At 45.0% G+C, this 23,410-nt stretch overlaps 1 protein-coding gene across 1 annotated transcript in view; it reads right to left on the minus strand.

Annotated features, from left to right (window-relative positions):
- Positions 1 to 13,951: 13,951 nt before the first annotated feature.
- PANX1 (pannexin 1) overlaps positions 13,952 to 23,410 on the minus strand; it is a 32,530-nt gene continuing 23,071 nt past the window's right edge. The window contains exons 2-5 of the mRNA XM_069971982.1: positions 21,842 to 21,981; positions 18,823 to 19,040; positions 17,188 to 17,846; positions 13,952 to 15,685 (exon numbers count right to left, since the gene is read on the minus strand). Coding sequence (XP_069828083.1) covers positions 15,606 to 15,685; positions 17,188 to 17,846; positions 18,823 to 19,040; positions 21,842 to 21,981 — 1,097 coding nt within the window. The 3' untranslated portion in view covers positions 13,952 to 15,605. The remainder of the gene's footprint in view (positions 15,686 to 17,187; positions 17,847 to 18,822; positions 19,041 to 21,841; positions 21,982 to 23,410) is intronic.

A 23,410-nucleotide genomic window follows, 5' to 3' on the forward strand; every position in this document is an offset into this window, starting at 1 on the left:
CTGCACTTACTACTGCATCAAGGCTTCACTTCCTGGATAACATGGTGATGTCACTTCCTGGATAACATGGTGATGTCACTTCCTGGATAACATGGTGATGTCACTTCCTGGACAACATGGCGATGTCACTTCCTGGATAACATGGTGATGTCACTTCCTGGATAACATGGTGATGTCACTTCCTGGACAACATGGCGATGTCACTTCCTGGATAACATGGTGATGTCACTTCCTGGATAACATGGTGATGTCACTTCCAGGATAACATGGTGATGTCACTTCCTGGATAACATTGTGATGTCACGACCTGACTCCCAAAGCTGTGCGGGCTGTGGCTGCTGGAGAGAATGATGGCAGGGGTACACTGAGGGACACAGGGCACTGGAGGGACACTGAGCATCCCTGGCATCATCCTCTCCAGCAGCCCCAGCCCGCACAGCTCTGGGAGTCGGGTCGTGACATCACAATGTTATCCAGGAAGTGACATCACCATGTTATCCTGGAAGTGACATCACCATGTTATCCAGGAAGTGACATCGCCATGTTGTCCAGGAAGTGACATCACCATGTTATCCAGGAAGTGACATCACCATGTTATCCAGGAAGTGAAGCCTTGATGCAGTAGTAAGTGCAGGGAAAAAAAGCACTTTATAAGCATTTCCTGTGTATATTGGAGATTTACTTTGGGGGGACAGTACAATTCTTTAATACATTTTTTTGCCGGACTTCTCCTTTAAAAAGCAATATGTAATTGGACAATGATTTACTGTTTAAATAATGTTAAACATATTTTTAAAGTTTTTTTGTAACTTTTTTTTTTAATTTTCCATTTTTCTATATATTATAAAATAACCCTGAAATCTTGAAGTTTTCATTCTTACCACTGGGGCTACAACTAAGCTAAGATTCTTGTTGTGCCTGTAGTAAAAAGAGGATGCTGCTGTAAAGTGATCTGTACATCATTGCAGCGACATGTGACACCAGTAGATAGAGGAGCTCCCTGTGGAATGATCTCATCACAGAGCGTGCTCAGTAGAGGATTACGTTCATCTCAAGGGGACAGAGTTTGTCTGTTGTCGTTTATGTCCATGAGTCTTGCTGTAAAGCATGTCACTAAATGCTGTTAACAGGAGCCCAGGCAATATAGCAGCCCCCATAACAATGTACAAATAGTGAAAAAAAAAGATGATGGGAATTGTAGTTTTGCAACAGCTGGAGAGCCAAGGTTTTCTACCCCTGGTATATCGCAACAAAGGGATCTGGTAGATGAAGTTCATCAACCCCAGTGCCTATTTCCCCCAAGACCTGCCACAGAGGGGGAGTCGGGAACCCCCACTAAACTTAAGTTGATTGGCTGATACCGCCAAATTCGGAAGGATCAGCCAACATATGTCCAATGTGTAGAACTGTTCATCCTGTAACTCCTGGTTCACGAATAGAATTCCAGACTTATAGAAAAGACTGAGAAACAAGTAGAGGGGTAATACAGGGGCAGCAGGAGGGGCGGACCATCAATGATCATCATAGTCCCTGTAAGGCGGCCACCCTCGGCTCTTATTCGTGTAGAAGACCACAGTCAAAACTTTATAATAAACTGGGGCCAGTTTTGTGATTATTTAGGATTTTAAAGGGGACCTGTCACCCTGGCTGCCAGGGTGAAGCCCGCCCGACCCTTGGTGGAGCCCCTATACTAACCCCTTCCTAGAGGTCCCGGTCCCCATCCCACCGATGAGAAATCCTCGTTGGAAGCCATGTGCGCTGGCCAGAGATGAGTCCAACCCTTATAGAGAATGACTGCTTCAGACGCTGGTGAACGTGCGCACGGCTTCCGACAGGGATTTCTGGGCGGCGGGACCGGGACTTCGAGGAAGGGGTAAGTATAAGGGGCTCCAAAGGGGGATCGGGCGGGCTTCACCCCGGCAGCTGGGGTCACAGGTCCCCTTTAAGGGGAACTCTTCTGGAGGAGCAAAGAAATCTTAAAAGATGGAATAGAAATGTTGGATTCCTACAGGGCCTCGTAAGAAGATGAATCACAATGACCAAGAACTGGGCTCAGCTGCGTCCTGCAAACACGTCACCGCCTGTCATTGTGTTGGCCTCATCATCAGGCTGGGAAAGGAGCGTGCTTGTTATCCAGCCCTTGAAGAAGATTGTTTTTCCATACCTTAAAACGCAAACAACAAAATGCTCCACCAGGCCGAGGGAACGTCTCTAAATGTCAGCGTATAGAGCAGAGGACGATGACAGAGAACAATGGGGGAAATACATCACAGGCAATGTAGGTAATTCAGTGACAGCCAAAGAGACAAAGCCGGGGGACTCTTAAAGGGGTACTCCATAATATAAATATAACATTTCTTACCTGTCTGCCTCACATCTTAAATCACCAAAATCTATTTGTTTTATGTGTTTGTTTGTCTTTTCCTACGTCAGATTATCATTTGCGCAGCAAGTCTACAAAAGCTGGTGTATGGATTCCCTGTCTGCTCCTCTGCTTGTGGCATTGTTCAGCACTAGGCAGCCTTCCCTAAATGTTCCAATAAACATATACATATGTATTTGTGTATATTACAGGGGGATGGTGATGTAAGCTGGAGGGGCTAGAAAGCTGTAATGACATCACTCAGGGGGCGAGGTGTCTTCAGCTCCGAGAGCAGAGACCTGATTTACCTATGTGCCAATCAGACATTATATATCTATATAAAAAAATGAATTTTTGTATGTTTGTCTGTCTGTGCGCTTTAGACTTCTGAATGCCTGGACTGTTTGAACCCCAATTTGGCAGGCAGATACATTGGATGCTCGGGAAGGTTATTGCGAAGCTCTTGTCCTTGCCAGATGTAGAGAAGAGCAGGGGGAGGAGGAAGGCTGTCCCATAGAAATGAATGGGAGAATCTCCACACTGCGCACACAGGTGACAATTAGAGCTGCGTGTCTTCCCAGCAATGCACAGCTGAGGGGATTAGCCCCAGCCAGAGCTATAGAGACATGATTGGGCAGGTCCTAAGAATTACAGTCACAGATATGACAGTCAGGCCTGGTGGGAGCTCACTCAAAGTCTATCATTTAACTTTCTCTCAAGTAAGAGTCTCCAGTCTTTTACTCCACAAAAAGTCCAAGAATGCAAGTTTTATTTTGTTCTTTATTGCTTGAGGATAGGTCTTGCAGTAGTATGCTTTACTCGGTTTGAGCAGGTGTAGGTAATGCCCACTGTTCTTCTTTAGTTCATATCCTCTTCTTCTGTGCAGTGAGATGGTGTTTGTTCTATCCTCCCTGTACAGGACTCACAGACCCACTGTGCATCAGTTACCTTCAGGGTAGAAGAAGCTGATCTTCTCTCACAGGACTCCCAGGCTTTCTCTCTGAGTGGTGGGGGGAGCAGGACTCACATGCTTTCTCTCTGAGTGGTGGGGGAAGCAGGACTCACAGGCTTTCTCTCTGGTGGGGGGAGCAGGACTCACAGGCTTTCTCTATGAGTGGTGGGGGGAACAGGACTCACAGGCTTTCTCTATGAGTGGTGGGGGGAACAGGACTCACAGGCTTTCTCTATGAGTGGTGGAGGATACAGGACTCACAAGCTTTCTCTATGAGTGGTGGGGCAGCAGGACTCACAGGCTCTCTCTATGAGTGGTGGGGGGAACAGGACTCACAGGCTCTCTCTATGAGTGGTGGGGGAAGCAGGACTCACAGGCTTTCTCTGAGTGGTGGAGGATACAGGACTCACAAGCTTTCTCTCTGGGTGGTGGAGGATACAGGACTCACAGGCTTTCTCTATGAGTGGGGGGGTACAGGACTCACAGGCTATCTCTCTGAGTGGTGGAGGATACAGGACTCACAGGCTTTCTCTCTGAGTGGTGGAGGATACAGGACTCACAGGCTTTCTCTCTGAGTGGTGGAGGATACAGGACTCACAGGCTTTCTCTCTGAGTGGTGGAGGATACAGGACTCACAGGCTTTCTCTCTGAGTGGTGGAGGATACAGGACTCACAGGCTTTCTCTCTGAGTGGTGGAGGATACAGGACTCACAGGCTTTCTCTCTGAGTGGTGGAGGATCCAGGACTCACAGGCTTTCTCTCTGAGTGGTGGAGGATACAGGACTCACAGGCTTTCTCTATGAGTGGTGGGGGGAAGCAGGACCCACAGGCTTTCTCTCTGAGTGGTGGAGGATACAGGACTCCCAGGCTTTCTCTATGAGTAGTGGGGGAAGCAGGACTCCCAGGCTTTCTCTATGAGTGGTGGGGGAAGCAGGACTCCCAGGCTTTCTCTATGAGTGGTGGGGGAAGCAGGACTCCCAGGCTGTCTCTATGAGTGGTGGGGGAAAGAAGGACTCCCAGGCTTTCTCTATGAGTGGTGGGGGAATAAGGACTCCCAGGCTTTCTCTATGAGTGGTGGGGGAATAAGGACTCCCAGGCTTTCTCTATGAGTGGTGGGGGAAGAAGGACTCCCAGGCTTTCTCTATGAGTGGTGGGGGAAGCAGGACTCCCAGGCTTTCTCTGAGTGGTGAGAGAAGCAGGACTCCTAGGCTATCTCTATGAGTGGTGAGGGAAGCAGGAGTCACAGGCTTTCTCTATGAGTGGTGGGGGAAGCAGGAGTCACAGGCTTTCTCTATGAGTGGTGGGGGAAGCAGGACTCACAGGCTTTCTCTATGAGTGGTGGGGGAAGCAGGACTCACAGGCTTTCTCTATGAGTGGTGGGGGAAGCAGGACTCCCAGGCTGTCTCTATGAGCGGTGGGGGAAAGAAGGACTCCCAGGCTTTCTCTATGAGTGGTGGGGGAATAAGGACTCCCAGGCTTTCTCTATGAGTGGTGGGGGAATAAGGACTCCCAGGCTTTCTCTATGAGTGGTGGGGGAAGAAGGACTCCCAGGCTTTCTCTATGAGTGGTGGGGGAAGCAGGACTCCCAGGCTTTCTCTGAGTGGTGAGAGAAGCAGGACTCCTAGGCTATCTCTATGAGTGGTGAGGGAAGCAGGAGTCACAGGCTTTCTCTATGAGTGGTGGGGGAAGCAGGAGTCACAGGCTTTCTCTATGAGTGGTGGGGGAAGCAGGAGTCACAGGCTTTCTCTATGAGTGGTGGGGGAAGCAGGACTCACAGGCTTTCTCTATGAGTGGTGGGGGAAGCAGGACTCACAGGCTTTCTCTATGAGTGGTGGGGGAAGCAGGACTCACAGGCTTTCTCTATGAGTGGTGGGGAAGCAGGGCTCACAGGCTTTCTCTATGAGTGGTGGGGAAGCAGGGCTCACAGGCTTTCTCTATGAGTGGTGGGGAAGCAGGGCTCACAGGCTTTCTCTATGAGTGGTGGGGAAGCAGGGCTCACAGGCTTTCTCTATGAGTGGTGGGGAAGCAGGGCTCACAGGCTTTCTCTATGAGTGGTGGGGCAGCAGGACTCACAGGTTTTCTCTATGTATGGTGGGGAAGCAGGACTCACAAGCTTTCTTTTTCTCAAGGCATCATTATGATACTAAATTTTAAAAGTGGATATGACCCTAAATCCATGGACTGGACAGGACAGACCTGGAAATAGCCGATCCTATACACATGCTGTAATACCAGTAATAGTTCTACTAAGGCAAGAACAGTCACCAATCTTAAAGTTAGTCTCCTTAGGAGGAAATTTTCATGCACACAATGAATGCACTCGCCACTATAAAAAAAATAAAATATATACAATTACAGCAAATGGTTATAACTTCGGAGTAATCTTCAGCAAATTACTCAGCATCCAATGTGCCGATGACAGGAGGCGCAATTCTGAAACTTTAGATGTTCCCAAACAAGAGCGCGGCACAAAGACCGCACGTCCTTAAGTGTTCAGGAACAATAAATCTTTTTTCTGTATCATTCCGCCTTTTATGTAACAAGTGTCGCTTTGTGCCGCATTTGTAAGTGGCGAGGGGGGGGGGGGCACAGATTTTTACGTAAAATGCCATATCAAAATAGATAGCTCCAGAAAAGTAACCTGAATAACACATGATTGCATCAAAACTCTGCAGAATCCTGCAGAATCCCTGTAAGAAACTGTTAAATACATAAATTTAAGGGAATTATCACATCACAACAAGCCGTTCTGGAATCTAAGCCGGAAAGCTGGTCAGATCAGACTGTACTCTACTTGCTACATGGCAAACAAAGTACCGTGTTTCTCCAAAAACAGGACGGTCTTATATTATTTTTTTTCTTTAAATAAATGGCTAGGTTTTATCAGTGTTTCTCAACTCCAGTCCTCAAGTCCCAGGCCCACCAACAGGTCATGTTTTGAGGATTTCACAGGTGACATAATTCTAGTCAGTGCACCAGTAACTGCCCCAGCTGTTCGTTGTATGGGATATCTGCAAAACATGACCTGTTGGTGGGTCTTGAGGACTGGAGTTGAGAAACACTGCCCTACACTGTAGCCTGTCTCTATATGGTAGTTAGCCGCCATACTGTATGTCCCCCCTCCGCAGTTGTTCCCCATACTGTATACCTCCCCCTCATCCTGCAGCTTTAAGGGCAAGTTCACACTGAGCAAACACCGCGCAATTCTGGCTCAGTGTTCTGCTTTGAGTGAATGGGAGAGCGCGCACATTCATTCTTTGAGCGGAGTGGAGAGCAAGCGGACAAGCGCACGCTCTCCCACTCACTCAAAGCAGCACACTGAGCACAATTGCGCCGTGTTTGCTCAGTGGAACTGGCCCTAAGGTATGAAAAATGTGTAAAAGACATAAGTGAGAGAGAAACACACAGGAGGAACAGAAAAGTGTGGAAGTGACAACTTTCTCTTTTCTGAGAAATTTCAGATGTCAGGATTCCTGAGTGTGTACCCAGCCATAATGGGGTAGATGGATGGCCTGTATTCTTGTGGCAACTGGTTTACAACTATTAGGAGATAGATAGATAGATAGATAGATAGATAGATAGATAGGAGATAGATAGATAGATAGATAGATAGATAGATAGATAGATAGATAGGAGATAGATAGATAGGAGATAGATAGATAGATAGATAGATAGATAGATAGGAGATAGATAGATAGATAGATAGATAGATAGATAGACGCAAAAATAAGGCTACATAACACAAACACACAACTATAAGGCTATATATATATATATATATACACATATAAGTGGTACCTTGGTTTAAGAGTAACTAGCATTAAGAGCATTTAGTTTTTCAAAATTGTGACTTGGTATAAGAGCATTGCTTTGGTTTAAGAGCTCCCTGTACTGGGTGGGAGGGGGAGTGGGGGAGGGGCATGGCCTGCATAGCATGGTCTAAAGAACTGAACTGTCTGACCCATGAAGTCTCCCTCACCTTCCAAATCATAGCAGATCCACTTCAGGCTGGGGCTTACATCAGGGGACAGGACTGTGGAGGTAATCTCTCCATAGCTGTAACCCCTCTCTCCCCGGACAGAGAGTGCTGCATGTATGTGCCCACATATGTCCTGCTCATTCCTTCATGCTCCCTGCAGTCTCTGTCCGCCCTTGTGTTTCCCATCCTCTCCATTACTGTACAGTAACTTATAATATCACATATTCTGCTGTTTCTGAAAGTTTGTGTCATCTGTTTTACATGTTATTCAGAATAATAAATCATTATTATTGGGGTATGGAACCAATAGTCTGCATTTTAATTATTTCTTATGGGAAAATTTGCTTTGGTTTAAGAGTGGATTTGGAATATTTTTATATACATATATATATATCCCTTATATTCCTTATATTTCCCTTACGTCCCATTGGCATCACAACATATGGGGTATTATCGCCCCTGCGAGCCCCTGGGACGAAGGAATATTTAATAAAGTAATCAAAATACATTTTATTCCCCTCCTCCAGGAAGTATAAATAGGCCCCGCCTCCCTGGATCATCAGTCTTTTTTTCTTCGTGTCTGTTAGCCCTAGGGGACTTTGTCCCTCCTCCTTAAAAAAACTTGTGTATTTCTTCTATTTAGGTAACTTTAGGGTTCCAGTCTGGACAGCCTGCGCAGGATCTTGGGTCAGGCTGTGTATTATAACCTTTTCTCCTTCTTAGGAGCTTCTGCTGTATGCAGTAGCCGCTTCTTACAGCGTCAAGGCCGAGGTGGAACGCACAGTGCGTTCCAATGACGTACTTCCGATGCGTCACTTCCGGCCTATGGAACGCATAGGCGCCGCGTGCGTTCTGCTCTGTGGACTCGGCGTCTGACGTCATTTCCGGTGCGGCCGGGGAGCGTGGCTCTCCTCCTCCAGTCCAGGAGCATTCTTAAGGTAACTCCTTCTGCTGGTCTGAGGTCTGTCTTCGAGTCCTTTGGAGTCTGACTTACCAGGAGCAATAGGGAAGCTGTGTTTGTGCCTAACTTCCCTTTCTAAATTCGTTTGCCTGATTATTGTAGGATTATCATACATCCACTGCAGGTATGCTATGCTGTACTCTGGTGCCATCTTGTGGCGTAATATGGTATTGCATCTCCCTTATAGACTAGGTCTATTATAGGGTGTTAATATGCATTTATGTTTATAGATGTCGGACATGGATACCAGCCCATCTAACAAGAGGTCTGGCAAAAGAAAGCACTTTCAGTGTGCGGATTGTGAGACTCCTCTACCAGACGGCTATGAATACCGTATGAAGAGCATCTGATTCAGATAAGTTTTTACTATGTTTTTTTCATAAGGAAACTTATAGTACCTATGTGTTTCTAGTGCGTTGTGAATCCTGCAGACCAAAAGCGCTTCCGTCTAATAATGAGGAACCAGATGTCCAAGATGTGGTAGTCTGGGTAAAAGATTATGTGCAAAAAACATTAGCTATATCTAAGGATTGTCGTCATTCCTGTCCTAAGAAAAAGAGAAAGAGGAGTATTTCTCCTTCTACCTCTCAGCCTGTGAGTATATTTCTTCCGGCTGGAATATTGTGTTAAATTAGTTACACACACATTCATATTGTTTCTACCTTAGGGGTCTGAATTGAAAACAATTGCTGAAGTACGATCATCATCTGACTCTGATTCCTCTTCTTCCACCTCTGAGGATGAAAAAGAATTATTTAAGGGATATTTTACCACAGATAGAATTTTCAAGTTACGCAAAGCTGTTCAAGCTGAGATACATCCTGAAGAAGTGGGAGAAGGTTCGTCCTCCGCTAAAAAGCCAAGGGCTTTTCATGTGGGTGAGACGTCAAGGTCCATGTTAGAGACCGAATGGAAAAAACCTGAAAAGGCTCCAGTATTGAGTAAGAGGTTTAAAACCTTGTATGTTCTCAAGGAAGAACATTGCAAGGAATGGATGGAACCTCCTAAGGTGGATACGGCTATAGCAAAATTATCCAAACGTACGGTTTTACCGGCTGAGGATGGGTCCAATTTAAAAGACCCTATGGATCGAAGGGTAGAGGTAGCCCACAAAAGATCCTATACGGCGGCTGCTGCCCAAGGGGTGGTGTCTATATCTTCTTTTGAGGTTTCTAGAAGCCTTAGAAGATGGCTAGCCAAAGTCCAAGAGAACCTGGAGTCTGGAGTGAGCATGGACAAGGTCCTTTGCTCCTTCAAAAAAGTTAATATGGCCATAGATTTCCTGTGTGATGCAGCATCACAAGGAACAAGGCTTGCTTCTAAATCAATGGCACTCTCCACCGCGGGGCGGAGAGCGTTATGGTTGAAACCATGGTTTGGAGACGCAAATTCTAAATTCCAGCTTTGTAATATGGAATTCCAACCTGGTAGATTATTCGGCACTGAGCTGGATAAACTGATGGAGGAGATGTCAGATAAAAAAGGGAAATCTCTTCCATTATCATACAAGTCACGCGATTCCTTTCGTAGACAAAGATCGCCTCAGCGTGGGAGAGGAAGATATCAGTTCAGAGGAAGAGGAAGATATAATTCCAAAAGAAACGCCGGAAAACAGAATAAAGATTCCACAAAGAAACCAGATTTTTGACGCCAGAGGTATCCCGGTGGGGGGGCGTCTCTGTCTATTTCTCCCAGCCTGGGAGACGCTAATAAAAGATATCTGGGTGATAAACATTATTCGCAATGGCTATGTCCTTCATTTCTCTCTTCCTCCTCCTCCAAGGTTTCTTGTATCCCACAGACTAAGGCCAGAGAAACAAATAGCTCTAGAGAAGGAAGTCCTTCACCTCCTATCCATAGAGGCTCTAGAAGACGTTCCTACGTCAGAAGTTGGTCAAGGCGTATACTCTCCGATATTTCTCGTGCCGAAGCCGTCAGGAAAGTGGAGAACTATTATAGATCTAAGGTATCTAAACAAATTCATAGTAAAAAAGAAGTTCCGTATGGAAAATATAAAATCTGTAAAGCCTCTTCTCCAGGAGGGAGACTTTATGGTAACAGTAGATCTACAGGATGCCTATCTCCACATTCCAATAATGAGGGCCCACAGGAAATACCTGAGGATTGCCGTTCAGGTACAAGGGAACATAAGACACTTGCAGTTCAAGGTTCTTCCCTTCGGGATAACCTCCGCCCCCTTTGTATTCACGAAGGTAGTGTCTTCCATGATGGTCCTATTCCGGTTACAGGGAATAAGGATCATACCATACCTAGACGATTGGTTGATTATGGCTCAGACTCAGAATCTTCTGAGCCTACAGTTGGATTATGTCCAGGACATTCTTCAGCAACTAGGTTGGCTAATCAACCACGAAAAATCAGATCTGGTACCATCCAAGACAAAGTTATTCCTAGGATTTCTGGTAGACTCCCTCCAGATGAGATTGTTTCTTTCAGCACCCAGAGTGGATCGTATTCAGACAGGTGCGCAATTCCTTATACCTCCCCGACAGGTTTCGATAAGGACTCTTGATGAGATTTCTGGGACTCCTCGCATCAGCAGCGGATGCTGTACCTTGGGCGCTATGGTGGTATCTTCAGACAGAGATCCTATCAGTTTAAAACCGGAGACTCGAGGATTTGGATGCGATGCACGCCCTGTCCACACAGTCAAGACAGTCCCTAATCTGGTGAAGACAACTGAGTCATGGAGTTTCGATTTCAGAACCACATTGGTCAATAATCACGACGGATGCTTCAGGGTCAGGATGGGGAGCTCTCCATCTAGACCTCACAGTATCAGGAACATGGAGTACGTTGGAGTCTAGCCTGCCTTCGAACGTAAGAGAACTCAGAGCAATATATCTTGCTCTACTTCATTTCTCTCCAGTCATTTTACACAAGGCGGTGAAGATCAGAACGGACAACATAGCCTGTGTTGCATATCTAAACAAACAGGGAGGTACCAGATCCCCTCTGCTTCTCAAGGAAGTAGAGAAGATTTTTACTTGGGCAGAGACCAGGGTGTCCAGGTTATCTGCCATTCACATCAGAGGTATCCACAATACTCTGGCGGATCGCTTGAGCCGGGGTCTCACAGTTCCGGGGGAATGGTCTCTTTCCAGGAGAGTCTTCATTCAACTAACCCTCAAGTGGGGAATTCCCCAAATAGATCTAATGGCATCAGCAAGCAATGCCAAACTGAGCCAATTTTGTACCCTTTACACCTCAGACAATCCGACAATAGTGGATGCAATGACCATTGGGGAGGGGCAGGGGAGACTTCTGGAAACTTCCTCTAGATCCGGATCTGATATCCCAGGGACATCATTTGTGCAGGGATCTAGCCAGTCTCAGCCTAACGGCTTGGAGGTTGAAGGGTCCCTTCTAAATACTGAGTATTCTGAGAAGGTTTTGCATACTCTTTCTCATGCCCGTAGTGAGGCCACTAATAAATCATATACTCGTATATGGAAGATTTTTCAGAATTGGTGTGTTCCTAAGAATATTAACCCGACTAAACCATCCACTCCACAAATTTTGGAATTTCTGCAGGAGGGGTTTGACAAAGGGTTAAAACCTAATTCCATTAAAGTACAGATATCTGCCCTTTCTGCTAACTTAAACTTGCGTTTGTTTCAGTTTATGGAAATTAAAGCCTTTGTCAAAGCTGTAACCAGGTTAAGACCTAACCTAGTGAGGACTGTGGATACTTGGGATTTATCCTTTGTGCTGAGACAATTGTGTCTTCCTCCATTCGAACCACTGGAAGAGACGGATCTCAAATTTCTTACCCTTAAAGAGAACCAATCACCTCAAATTAACTGTCCCTATAATAAAAGATTATCTCTCCCTAAATCTATTCCTGAAGATACAGACTTCCTGTGCAGTCTGTATCTTATGCTTTTACCTAATCCTGTATAGCGGAGCAGTAAGGGCGGGGGCGGCCATCTTGATGACGTCACAGCGGTGCGTTCCAGCGCTGGAACGCAAGGGACGTAATCAAGATGGCGCCCGGCTTTACTGCACCGCTACAGAGGACTGGGTAAAGTATAAGATACAGACTGCAAAGGCAGTCTGTATCTTCATGTAGTTTATTTCTGAAGATACAGACTGCCTGTGCAGTCTGTATCTTATACTTTACCCAGTCCTCTGTAGCGGTGCAGTAAAGCCGGGCGCCATCTTGATTACGTCCCTTGCGTTCCAGCGCTGGAACGCACCAGTGACATCATCAAGATGGCCGCCCCCCGCCCTTACTGCTCCGCTATACAGGATTAGGTAAACGCATAAGATGCAGACTGCACAGGCAGTCTGTATCTTCAGGGACAGACTATAAAGGCCCAGTTAGAATAGACATACACAGCGATCTCGCGCTGTATAGCGCGGGATCACTGTGTATTTACAGAGCGGCGGCAAAGGCTCATGGGAGCCCTTCCCGCCGCTCGGCATGCCGGGAGCTTCCTGTCTAGCGCCGGCTCTTTTAAAAAGAGCCGGCGCGAGACAGGAAAAGAGAATGTGTATATTTTAAAAACGCGACCGTAAAATTAAATAATTCCAATTACAAATATTAATAAAATATTAATTTACAGCTAATTATAAAAAAAAAAATGTTTAATTTCGGCCATGATTGGTTCTCTTTAAGGTCGCCTTTCTCGTGGCTATCACCTCCGCCAAAAGAGTAGGAGAACTCCAAGCCCTTGGATCTTCTCCACCGTATGTAACCTTCTCTCAAGATAAAGTCATATTGAGATTTCTTCCGGGGTTCCTACCTAAGGTGGCTTCCTTTTCTAATATAAACCAGTCAGTGGTCTTACCGGTGTTTTCTCCCGCAGCATCTTCTGAAGAAGAGTTGGACCTCTCGCTGCTTGACGTTGTAAGATCTATCAGAATATATCTAGATAGGGTAGGTGCATTACGAAAAGAAGAGAATTTTTTCGTCCTGTTTGCGGGAACAATAAAAGGAAGAAGGCGTCTAAACCATCTTTGTCCAGATGGATCTGCGATGCCATCTCCCTGTGTTACTCTACCGCCAATCTAACTCCACCGGAGTTCACCAAAGCACATTCTACCAGGGCGGTGGCTTCCAGCTGGGCTGAAAGATCATCTGTACCTCTTGAGGATATTTGTCAGGCTGCCACCTGGTCCTCTCTCTCTACATTTGTAAAGCATTATAGATTGGAGTCCATTTGTTCTCCAAGAACAATGTTTGCTAAATCTGTACTTAATGTTGCTGTGATCAGTAACCCACCCGATGGGGACAGTACTTGCTAATTCCCCATATGTTGTGATGCCAATGGGACGTAAGGGAAGTGAAAATTATTATGTTAATTTGTTTTCCCTAAGACCCATTGGCATCACAAGACTCCCTCCCTATTGTTTCTACTCTTTATAATTGACTGATGATCCAGGGCGGCGGGGCCTATTTATACTTCCTGGAGGAGGGGAATAAAATTTATTTTGATTACTTCATTAAATATTCCTTCGTCCCAGGGGCTCGCAGGGGCGATAATACCCCATATGTTGTGATGCCAATGGGTCATAGGGAAAACAAATTAACATAAATAATTTTCACATATATATATATATATATATATATATATATATATATATATATAAACACACACACATACATACATACACACACACCCACATATACATATACATGTACAACAATAATCCACTTCAGCCACTCGTATCTACAAAACACGATTTATTCTATTGATCATGGTGGCTCTTGACAGATTTAACCCACTGGTACCAACATCTGATATCAATAAGATATGTAAAAAGAGGGAAGCATAAAAAAAAGTGACTACTCGTACCCAGTGCAGCTTTAGGTCTGGTCAGGTAGAGACCTGTATAAACAAGGAAAGACACAATCTCCTTGCAGAGATTCCGCTATGAGGTATAACCCATGCAATAGAGCTCTCCTATAGAAGAGAGAAACAAGTCTCACTAATGCCACCTAGTGGTTGTATTCCAGAACCCAACACAGCCGTGTTAACCACCTAGAGTGGCATTAGACTACTAATCCTCGACTGATGGATCTCCAGCAAACGTAAAACTACAACTCCCAGCATGCCCCAACAGGCACAGGCTGTAGTACTACAAAAGCTGAGGGGGCATAGGGTGCTCTTTCTTCTGGATGAAAGCTCTATGCATCCTATATGTCTATAGAACATCATCCAGACTTGGAAACATTTTCAGGAGACATGGGCCTCCAATGTAGCAGACTTGCCTGATTCTTTATGAAGGTTTCAGAACTTTTTACACGTCGACTATTTTGTGGTTTTTGGTAATAAAAAAAAAAAACACATTAAAAGAGATGATGAAATCTGTCACTTACAGGGTATAAACTTAGACTAGACAGTCTACGACGGCACCAGATCTAGCACAGTGGCTCAGGCTGTCGGAGAATCTGAAACATCTTTAGACAGTCTAGTGCAGGGGTGCAAAACTACAACTCCCATCATGCCCTTTGACTGTCTAGGGATAACGGGCAGAGGCGGAACCCCTGGAATCAGGGAGGTAAGTGGATGCTGTTGCTTTCATTCGCCAACTCCCTGGCCATAGTGAAAAATACCCTCCTGCCCCTTTAAAGGCGCTCTGTGTTCACTTCTATCAGCATAGAACAACGCACAAAAGCCACATCTGCCCCTGTTAACAGATCAGAAGTCAGACTGCTTGAGAACTGCTTAGAACCAAAACCAAAGCGTTTCCAGAAAGATGTGGACAGGGCTGATAGTGGAACCAAGCTTTGACATGTCAATCATTTCATCAGTCGTTGTCTGGGAGCCCTCCACCAAATACCAGAACAAGTAGGAAGAAGCTGAGCCCGTCTAGTGCTGCGAGGAGAGACTGGGAGAGAAGGGCTGGGCGCTTCTTTCTTCTCATGCTACCGATCAGATGGTGGTGGGAGGGGGGGGCATAAAACTTTTTTTCCTAACAATGACAATATTAAGATACAAAGAAACAATAGTTCAGTGCATTAACGTAAACTTAATAACCTTGTAAAAACACTTATTTTACAATTCTAGCAGTTTTTCCCCAGTTTTGTTACATCCAGTGTTGACGTCACATAGTCCGTTACTTCCAGGCGCTGTATACCTGGAGGTACTGGTCAGTCTGTAGTGGTTTGTCAGCTCATGATAGTATGGCAAACAATCAATGAGCGAGCATTCCGGTGCCGTCTATGAGGTCCAGCATGAACAGACGGCTACTTCTCCCGGCCCGTTATTAGCAAGACCTGAGTGGTCATAGCGGAGCACCGGCCACGTTCTGGCCGTCGGCTCTCGGATCGAGGAAGCGCAGTGGCTGCTGTAAACATAGTTGGAAAAGGTCGCGGCATCGATCAGCACGAAGAATCCAGGAGTCTCTGTCGGACTTTCTTGTCGTCTGTGGACGTCTTTACTCCGTCATTTTTTGCCAGATCTGTAAAGAGAAACACAGTGCAGTGTGAGTGTGAACCTATAGCGCTGTAATAGTTATGGCCATCCTAAGGATATGGACATGGACACACACTGATATAAAAAGTGTGTGTGTGTGTGGGGGGGGGGGGGGGGATGGATGGATTTGAACTTTTATCACGGAAAGGTTTCTATGTATGTGTATAACTGCGGTTCTCGGAAAACAGGACAGGGTCTTATATTAATTTTTTCTATAAAATAAAAAAAAACAAAAACAAAAAACAAACAGGGCTCATTTTTGGAGTAGGTCCTATTTTCAGAGAAACACAGTATACCCTTACACTGTAGCTCCATTCTATACAGTAGTTACCCGCCATACTGTGTGTCCCACTGCTGTTAGGCTCCTATACTGTATGTTCCCCTGTAGTTAAAGACTACGATAATTTTTTTGTGAACTGCTTCTTTAAGCCTCCATACTGTATACATCCCTGCCCCCTCTGTAGCTGTTTCCCCATATTGTATACCTCCCTCTCCCCTTATGTAATGTTCCCTACTGTGCATCTTCTTACCCCTCTTGCCTCCCCAGCAGTGTTGAGCAGGTGGGGGCGGAGCATAACAAGTCTGGCCCTGATTGGCTGATGCTCAGCAACCAGTGTCAGGGATCAGGTCAGCTGACTATAACTAGGGCTTATTTTTAAGGCTCGCACAATGACAAGAGCATAGAGAGGGTTTTTTTCACACTTAAATTTTGGCATTGCATCAATTAGTTAGACTGGTCTGCCTGAACCACACTGTTCAGAGCAGGAGAGGGATTTGCTGCTGCTCTGGACAGTTCCTGACATGGACAGAGGTGGCAGCAGAGAGAGCTGTGTCAGACTGGAAAGAATACACCACTTCCTGCAGGACATACAGCAGCTGATAGGTACCGGAAGACTTTTTAAATAAAGGTAAACTACAAATCTATATATAACATTCTGAGGACAGGCGATTTAACAGCGGCCTTAAAGTTATCATACATATATATATATATATATATATATATATATATATATATATATATATGGATTGGCGGCAGCCTGAGCTCTGGAACAAAGCAGCAGTGCTCGTACTTGACCACTGCTTAATACATAACAGTTCAGCCCTCTATAAAGTTCCGAACTCCCATAGAGGATGAATGGAGTAGTGGACAAACTTTGGCACTGCTGCCCGTTCTTGTGGTCCCTATGAGGCAGTATACCAAGATCAGAATCAGGTGGCACCATGCCAACTATAGAGAATATTAGTAAGATTAAAGGGGATGCCCAGACTTACAAAAACATGGCTGCTTTCTACCAGAAACAGCACCTCTCTCCTGTACTAAGTTTGGGTGTGGGGGTTTTGCAGCTCAGTTCCATAGAAGTGAATGAAGCTGAATTGTAATACCGCACACATCCTGAGCACAGGGGTGGTGCTGTCTTTGTAAGAGAGTAGACATGTCTTTTCTTATCCTATAAAGGCAATAAGGAGAAGCAGGAAATACACATTTACCTTTAAGCTCCGTAGAATTTTGCTTTTCAGGCGGCAGAGTGGCGCTTTTAAACGCCGTCTGCTTTCCATCCACCGTGTCCGTCTTTACGGTTCCCAGTGTCGTCAGAAGCTGAAGGGTGTCAAAGTCTTCTCCCGTATCCTTCAAGTTCTCTAGCACCTTAAGGAACTTGTAAGACTTTAGTTCGCTCACGTTTTCTTCCAGGAAGAGAAGGAAGATGCTGAGGTCGTTGTAGCTCTTGGAGTAACACTGGTGAAGGGTGAAGGTGGGCAGCAGCTCGTACACGGTCAGGACGTTGGAGCGCTTCCGGTACGGCACCAGCATGGTGTAGATGACAAAGGGCAGGACAAAAGAATAGACGATCAGGTTAATGTAACTGAGCAGCCGGAAGACCCCGACCGCGATCAGCTTGCACTGGATCAGCGCCGGCAGCGTAGTGTCGTTCTTCAGGATGCCGGTGCGGATGTTACAGCTGAACTCGTCTGTCAGGGAGAAGAGGCTGATGTAGAAGCCGAGGTAGATACAGGCCAAGAATATGATCACCAGCGTCAGGGATCGGCAGATGAGGTACTTGATGATCAGGTTATATGAGGTCTTCTTTGTCTTCAGATACTGCTCAACAAACGGGTACTTGATGGGTCCTTCCGAAATCTCCCACGCGCTGTAGAGAAACGTGTATTATACAGGTCAGTAGTCAATGGTTCCAGGTATCACATGCAATAAAAATGTAACCTTAACTGATCCCTAACCTACCTCGAAATCCCTTCATTTACTCCAGAAAAAACTCTAATGTCTTGGCCACTAGGATTGGCTCTTACTTGCAATCTGCTATCCACTGTCTGTTGTTAAGGGAAATCTGTCTCTAGTAACAGCTAGATCAAGACAGAACACATGAGGTAGGGGCGGGGCTTTGCAGGCACTATGTGTAGGAAAGTGAGAAAGCCTGTGATGTGTACCTCTAATTCTGAGTCCGTCTATCTGCTGAAGATCCACACTTTGCCTGAAAGGTAAATCAAGGCTTCCCTCATCTCTAAAGCTAAATGCAGCTGTGCCTTGTGTAAATACCAGTGTATCTACTGCTGTATGACCACAGTGCTGCAGTGTAATCTCCCCACCACCACCGAGCAGTCCAGTGTTTAGTATTAACTATTCTTTGTTGTGCTGCGGTCCCTTTCAATTCTGCTGACATACCACTTATATAGTGTACATACCATTTATAGTAGCGTACTGTGTAAACCAGGTTTAGGGAACCTTCAACCCTCCAGCTGTTGCAAAACTACAATTTCCATTAGCTAAAGCTTCAGCTGTCCAAGCATGATGGGAATTGTAGTTTTGCAACAGCTGGAGGGCAGAGGTTCCCCATCCCTGGTGTACACCGTGCAGCCTGTTCAGGGCACTTTCACCAGCACTATGTCAGAGTATAGCAGAGAGGAGTGTGTGCGGTCATGTGATTGGCCAGAGAAGTAAGGGAACGAAAGCCCTGTGTGCGCTACTTTCTGATCATCAAATTAGGGATAAGGTACAACTCCAAATATATAGATACATTTTCATAAGCGGGGTTTTATTTATTCTCTTCATTCCAATCCCATGTCTATATTCACAGAGTGAGAATAACAAAACTGTTACTCAGTCGTCACCTCTGGGCCACGTTGTCGCTCAGCGTTGGGGAATTGGCGCCTTCCTTCTTGCCGCTGCTCTTGGCGTTTGCGGCTTTGATGACTCGGTTGTAGGATTTGTCCAGCTCCTCCATGATAAATTTCAGGTCAGAGCAGAGATGAGGGGCTGCTGTAAACCTCCAGAATAAGGCCGGCAGGTAGAGAAGAATGGCCACCAGGAGGAGGATGTATGGGAAAAACTGCAAGCAGAAAACAAGGACTATGTAAACAGGTATTACAACTCCCTTCGCTCACTGCTCTGCTTTATAAAATGTTCCGAGCGCCCCCTGCTGACCACTGTCCCTCGCCGAAAGCTTTAACAATGAGCATTAGAACTGGTGCATGAAGCAGTGGAAGGCGTCTGGTCTGATGGATTACATTACATGATGTGGACGTCCAGGTGTGTGTGCGTCACTTAACTGGGGAAGGGATGGCACCAGGATGCACTATGGGAAGAATACAAGATGGCGGGGGGCAGTATGATGGGTAATGTTCTGCATTGTGTCCTGGCATCATGTGGATGTTACTGTGATTTGTACCACCTAGACTCGGACACAGCAAGAATAATGGGCTGAGATGAATAGAGGGCTATGGAGTAAATGCTAGAATACTAGAAAAATCCCAAAGCAAATTAGTAAGATGCTGCCATCTAGTGTCCTAACTGTAGAATTACAGCAGTTCAAAAATTCTCATTGTTTATATTGGATGCAGACTCAATTAATTAACTCCTTAAAGGGAATCTGTCAGCTTCCGGGCCCTACCTAAGGTGCTGACAGTGTGCTGTAGCTGGCAGCCCCCAGAGAGCATGGTGTCTTTTTGGTAATTTTCCGTGCAGCGGATTATGTAAAATCTTATGTCTCCTACTGTACTAAAGAGTCACAGAGCAGTTGTTTGTGCCGCACTCTGGCATGCATCCTCCTCCCTCTTCAGGAATAATCAATGCTGCCCGGCCTCCTGCTCACTCAGCTGTCAGATTGCAGATCAGTCCTCTGTAGGCAGTTTATGTCTGAAAGAAACACTCAGGTATAATTGAATCTCTTCTCCCTAATGTGTTGGAGCTTTGGTCTAGGGGTAACTCACCTGTCTAGCGACCTGCCAGCAGTTCATTCTTGGTTAGAATCTCCTGATGGAATTTAAATAGAGGTCTTTTTTTTTCTCATTATTGTATCATTTTTAACGCTATGTTCACACACAGTATTTTTGCTCAGTATTTTGCTCAGTATTTTGCAACCCAAACCAGAAGTGGATTGAAAACACAGAAAGGCTATGTTCTCACACTGCTGAAATTGAGTGGATGGCCGCCATTTAATAGCAAATAATTACTGTTATTTTAAACAACGTCCAATATTTGCTATTAAATGACGGCCATCCGCTCAATTTCAACAGTGTGAGAAAATAGCCTTTCTGTGTTCTCAATCCACTTATGGTTTTGGTTGCAAAATACTGACCAAAATACTGAGCAAAAATAATGTGTGTGAACATAGTGTTAAAAATCATACAATAATGAGGAAAAAAAAGACATCTATGTAATTTCTATCAGGGGATTTGAACCAGAGAATGAACTGCTGGCAGATCACTAGACAGGCGAGTTACCCCTACACCACAGCTCCACACATTTTTAAAGAGAAAAACTGCCTACAGAGGACTGATCTGCAATCTGACAGCTGAGCAAGCAGGAGGCCGGGCAGCATTGATTATTCATGAAGAGGAAGGAGGATGCATGCCAGAGTGCGGCACAAACAACTGCTCTGTGACTCTTTAGTACAGTAGGAGACATAAGATTGTACATAATCCGCTGTAAATTACCAAAAAGTTTCCCTTTAAAGTCAGTAATAAAGGGGTTGTCAGTGAAAAAAAAATTCTTTCAAATCAACTGGTGTCAGATTTGTAATTTTCTTCTATTTAAAAATCTCAAGTCTTCCAGTACTTATAAGCAGAGATGAGCGAACTTGCCGGATTTCTGGTTCGTATGAACCAGAAATCTCAGCGTCTGATTCCCGCTGTCTGCTCACTCCATGAAGAGGGTGGATACAGCGTAAGGAACTCCTAGAAAACTGGGATACAGCCAATGCCGATGGCTGTATCCCAGTTTTCCAGGTGTTCCTTACGCTGTATCCACCCACAGCACGCAGCGAACCAGGAATCCGGCAAGTTCGCTCATCTCTATTTATAAACTGCTGTATGTCCTGCAGGAAATGTTGTTTACTTACATTCAGACACAGTGCTCTCTGCTGACATCTCTGGCCGAGTCAGGAACTATCCTGAGCAGGAGAGGTTTTCTATGGGGATTTGCTGCTGCTCTGCACAGTTCCTGACTCGGCCAGCAGAGAGCACTGTGTCTGAATGTAAATAAACAACACTTCCTGCAGGATCTACAGCAGCTTATTAGTATGGGAAGACTTGAGATTTTTAAATAGAAGTAAATTACAAATCTATATAACTTTCTGACACCAGTTGATTTGAAAGAAAAAAACATTTCACTGGACAACCCCTTTAAGTACTGATCTTGAAGATTCATGTGCGGATCTCCTGTTTACCGTTCATCTATGTCTAGTAGACAGAATCACTGACAGTCTATAGACTTCACAGATCACTCACAGCACTCTGAGCAGTTGAGGTTTTTTTTATTTAAAAAAAAAAAAAGCACAGGTTATAGTTTTTTTAAACATTTTTGCCAACCTGTAAGCTGTATGTTTTCATGCAGCTATAGGAGACCCTCCTCTTTCTGTTGCCTATTGTTGATGGGCAGCAGCACCACATGACATGACACTTCAGCTGCTGCGACCCCCAATAGTGCCACTATCCCCGCTATCCACCGAAGCTTAGTTCTGAAGAAGCTCAGATACACTATATTCAATGGGCAGTGGCCTCAATAGCAACAGTACCTGACTTGGACTTTAACCCTTTGTCACAGGAACCATCGGGGACCAGAAGCAACAGATGAGGTGACAGAAGCAGGAGATCAGAACAGGTGAATGGTGCGCTGGGGCGATCCTCTTACCTTGTGAAGCCATAGGGGGATGTTCCCGGAGTCGCTGTGTGACAGGTGTTTCTGCTGGACGGCGGCCCAACAGAAGGAGTCCACGTACGCGGCCTGTCTCCAGGAGAAGCTGCTGGGGGCGAAGCAGGAGATCTGGGCACCTGTCAACGAAACACAGAGCAAAGCTGTCAGTAATGACCTTGATTACGTGAGGGGGTCTCAAGGCTGTATATGGAGGGTGCTGATGTTATATGTGTAATTACTTTACGCACACATTTCTATCAATTACCTGTTATTCCTAGTGCACAGTATGGCACCTTATTATAAATATACTTTATCCATACATGACGACAGACAAAACTATACAACTACTACAGGACCTCTAAGGAAAGCAGCACCCAGCACTTTACAGCATCTCACAATCCCTGACAGTCTTAGCCTGTAGCCACCACCAGGGGGAGCTGACTGCATAGACATTTTACAATGCAAGATGAAACAATGAGAGACAGAACATCATTGTGTCTGAAAACTGGTGCTCCGATTCCTATTAACTCATTTATTACATGGGTTACAAGCATCCGCAGGACAGAAGATCACTAGGTGATCAGTGGGGGCTCAGACTACTACAACAGAGCTCCCTCATGCTGAGTGAATGCTGCTGAAGCGCACATGCCCGACCACCACTCTATACACTATCTATGGGTCGTCTGAGCATAGCCGAGTTCTGTTCTCTGCCATGTTTGGAAGTGCCAGAGATTATAAATAAAGCAGTGGTTGGGGATAACATTACTGATCCTGCACTGATCCTGAGTTACATCCTTTATTATACTCCAGAGCTGCACTCACTATTCTGCTGGTGGGGTCACTGTGTACATACATTACATTACTTATCCTGTACTGATCCCGAGTTACATCCAGTATTATACCCCAGAGCTGCACTCACTATTCTGCTGGTGGGGTCACTGTGTACATACATTACATTACTTATCCTGTACTGATCCTGTATTTCTTTTATTAAAATTTTAAACATAACAATAAATAAATACAGAAATAACGCACCATATCTGACCAGAACAAAACAATAGAAAATGAAACCATAACATAAAGCACCGGTCCATCCCCACACTCATTCTTCCACACATACAACCTATATACCTATATACAATATATACACAATATAAACTATTTAGCTAAACATATTAATAAACTATATACACTACAAACCTATATATACTACTATATACAATACACTTATAAACACATCTATATACAATACACCACTATATACTATACCTATAAACACACCTATATACACTACTATATACAATACACCTATATAAATAATTAAATGTGAACCCCCTGGCCCAGTTGCATTGTGCACAACCTAATACCACAGACACAATTCTACTCAACCCAACACCAACTAAACAAGACATCATTACACAAATAAACTAAAACTAAACAAGACACGATACAAAATAATAACCTACAACTAAACAATACATATAATATTTTTTTTTTTTTTTTGGCCCTGAGCTGGTCCCGCATCCCATGCCCCCAGTACATGATCACGGACGTCCATGAACCAGC

Source organism: Dendropsophus ebraccatus, chromosome 5 (genome assembly GCF_027789765.1).
Source record: "Dendropsophus ebraccatus isolate aDenEbr1 chromosome 5, aDenEbr1.pat, whole genome shotgun sequence".
Lineage (NCBI taxonomy): Eukaryota > Metazoa > Chordata > Amphibia > Anura > Hylidae > Dendropsophus > Dendropsophus ebraccatus.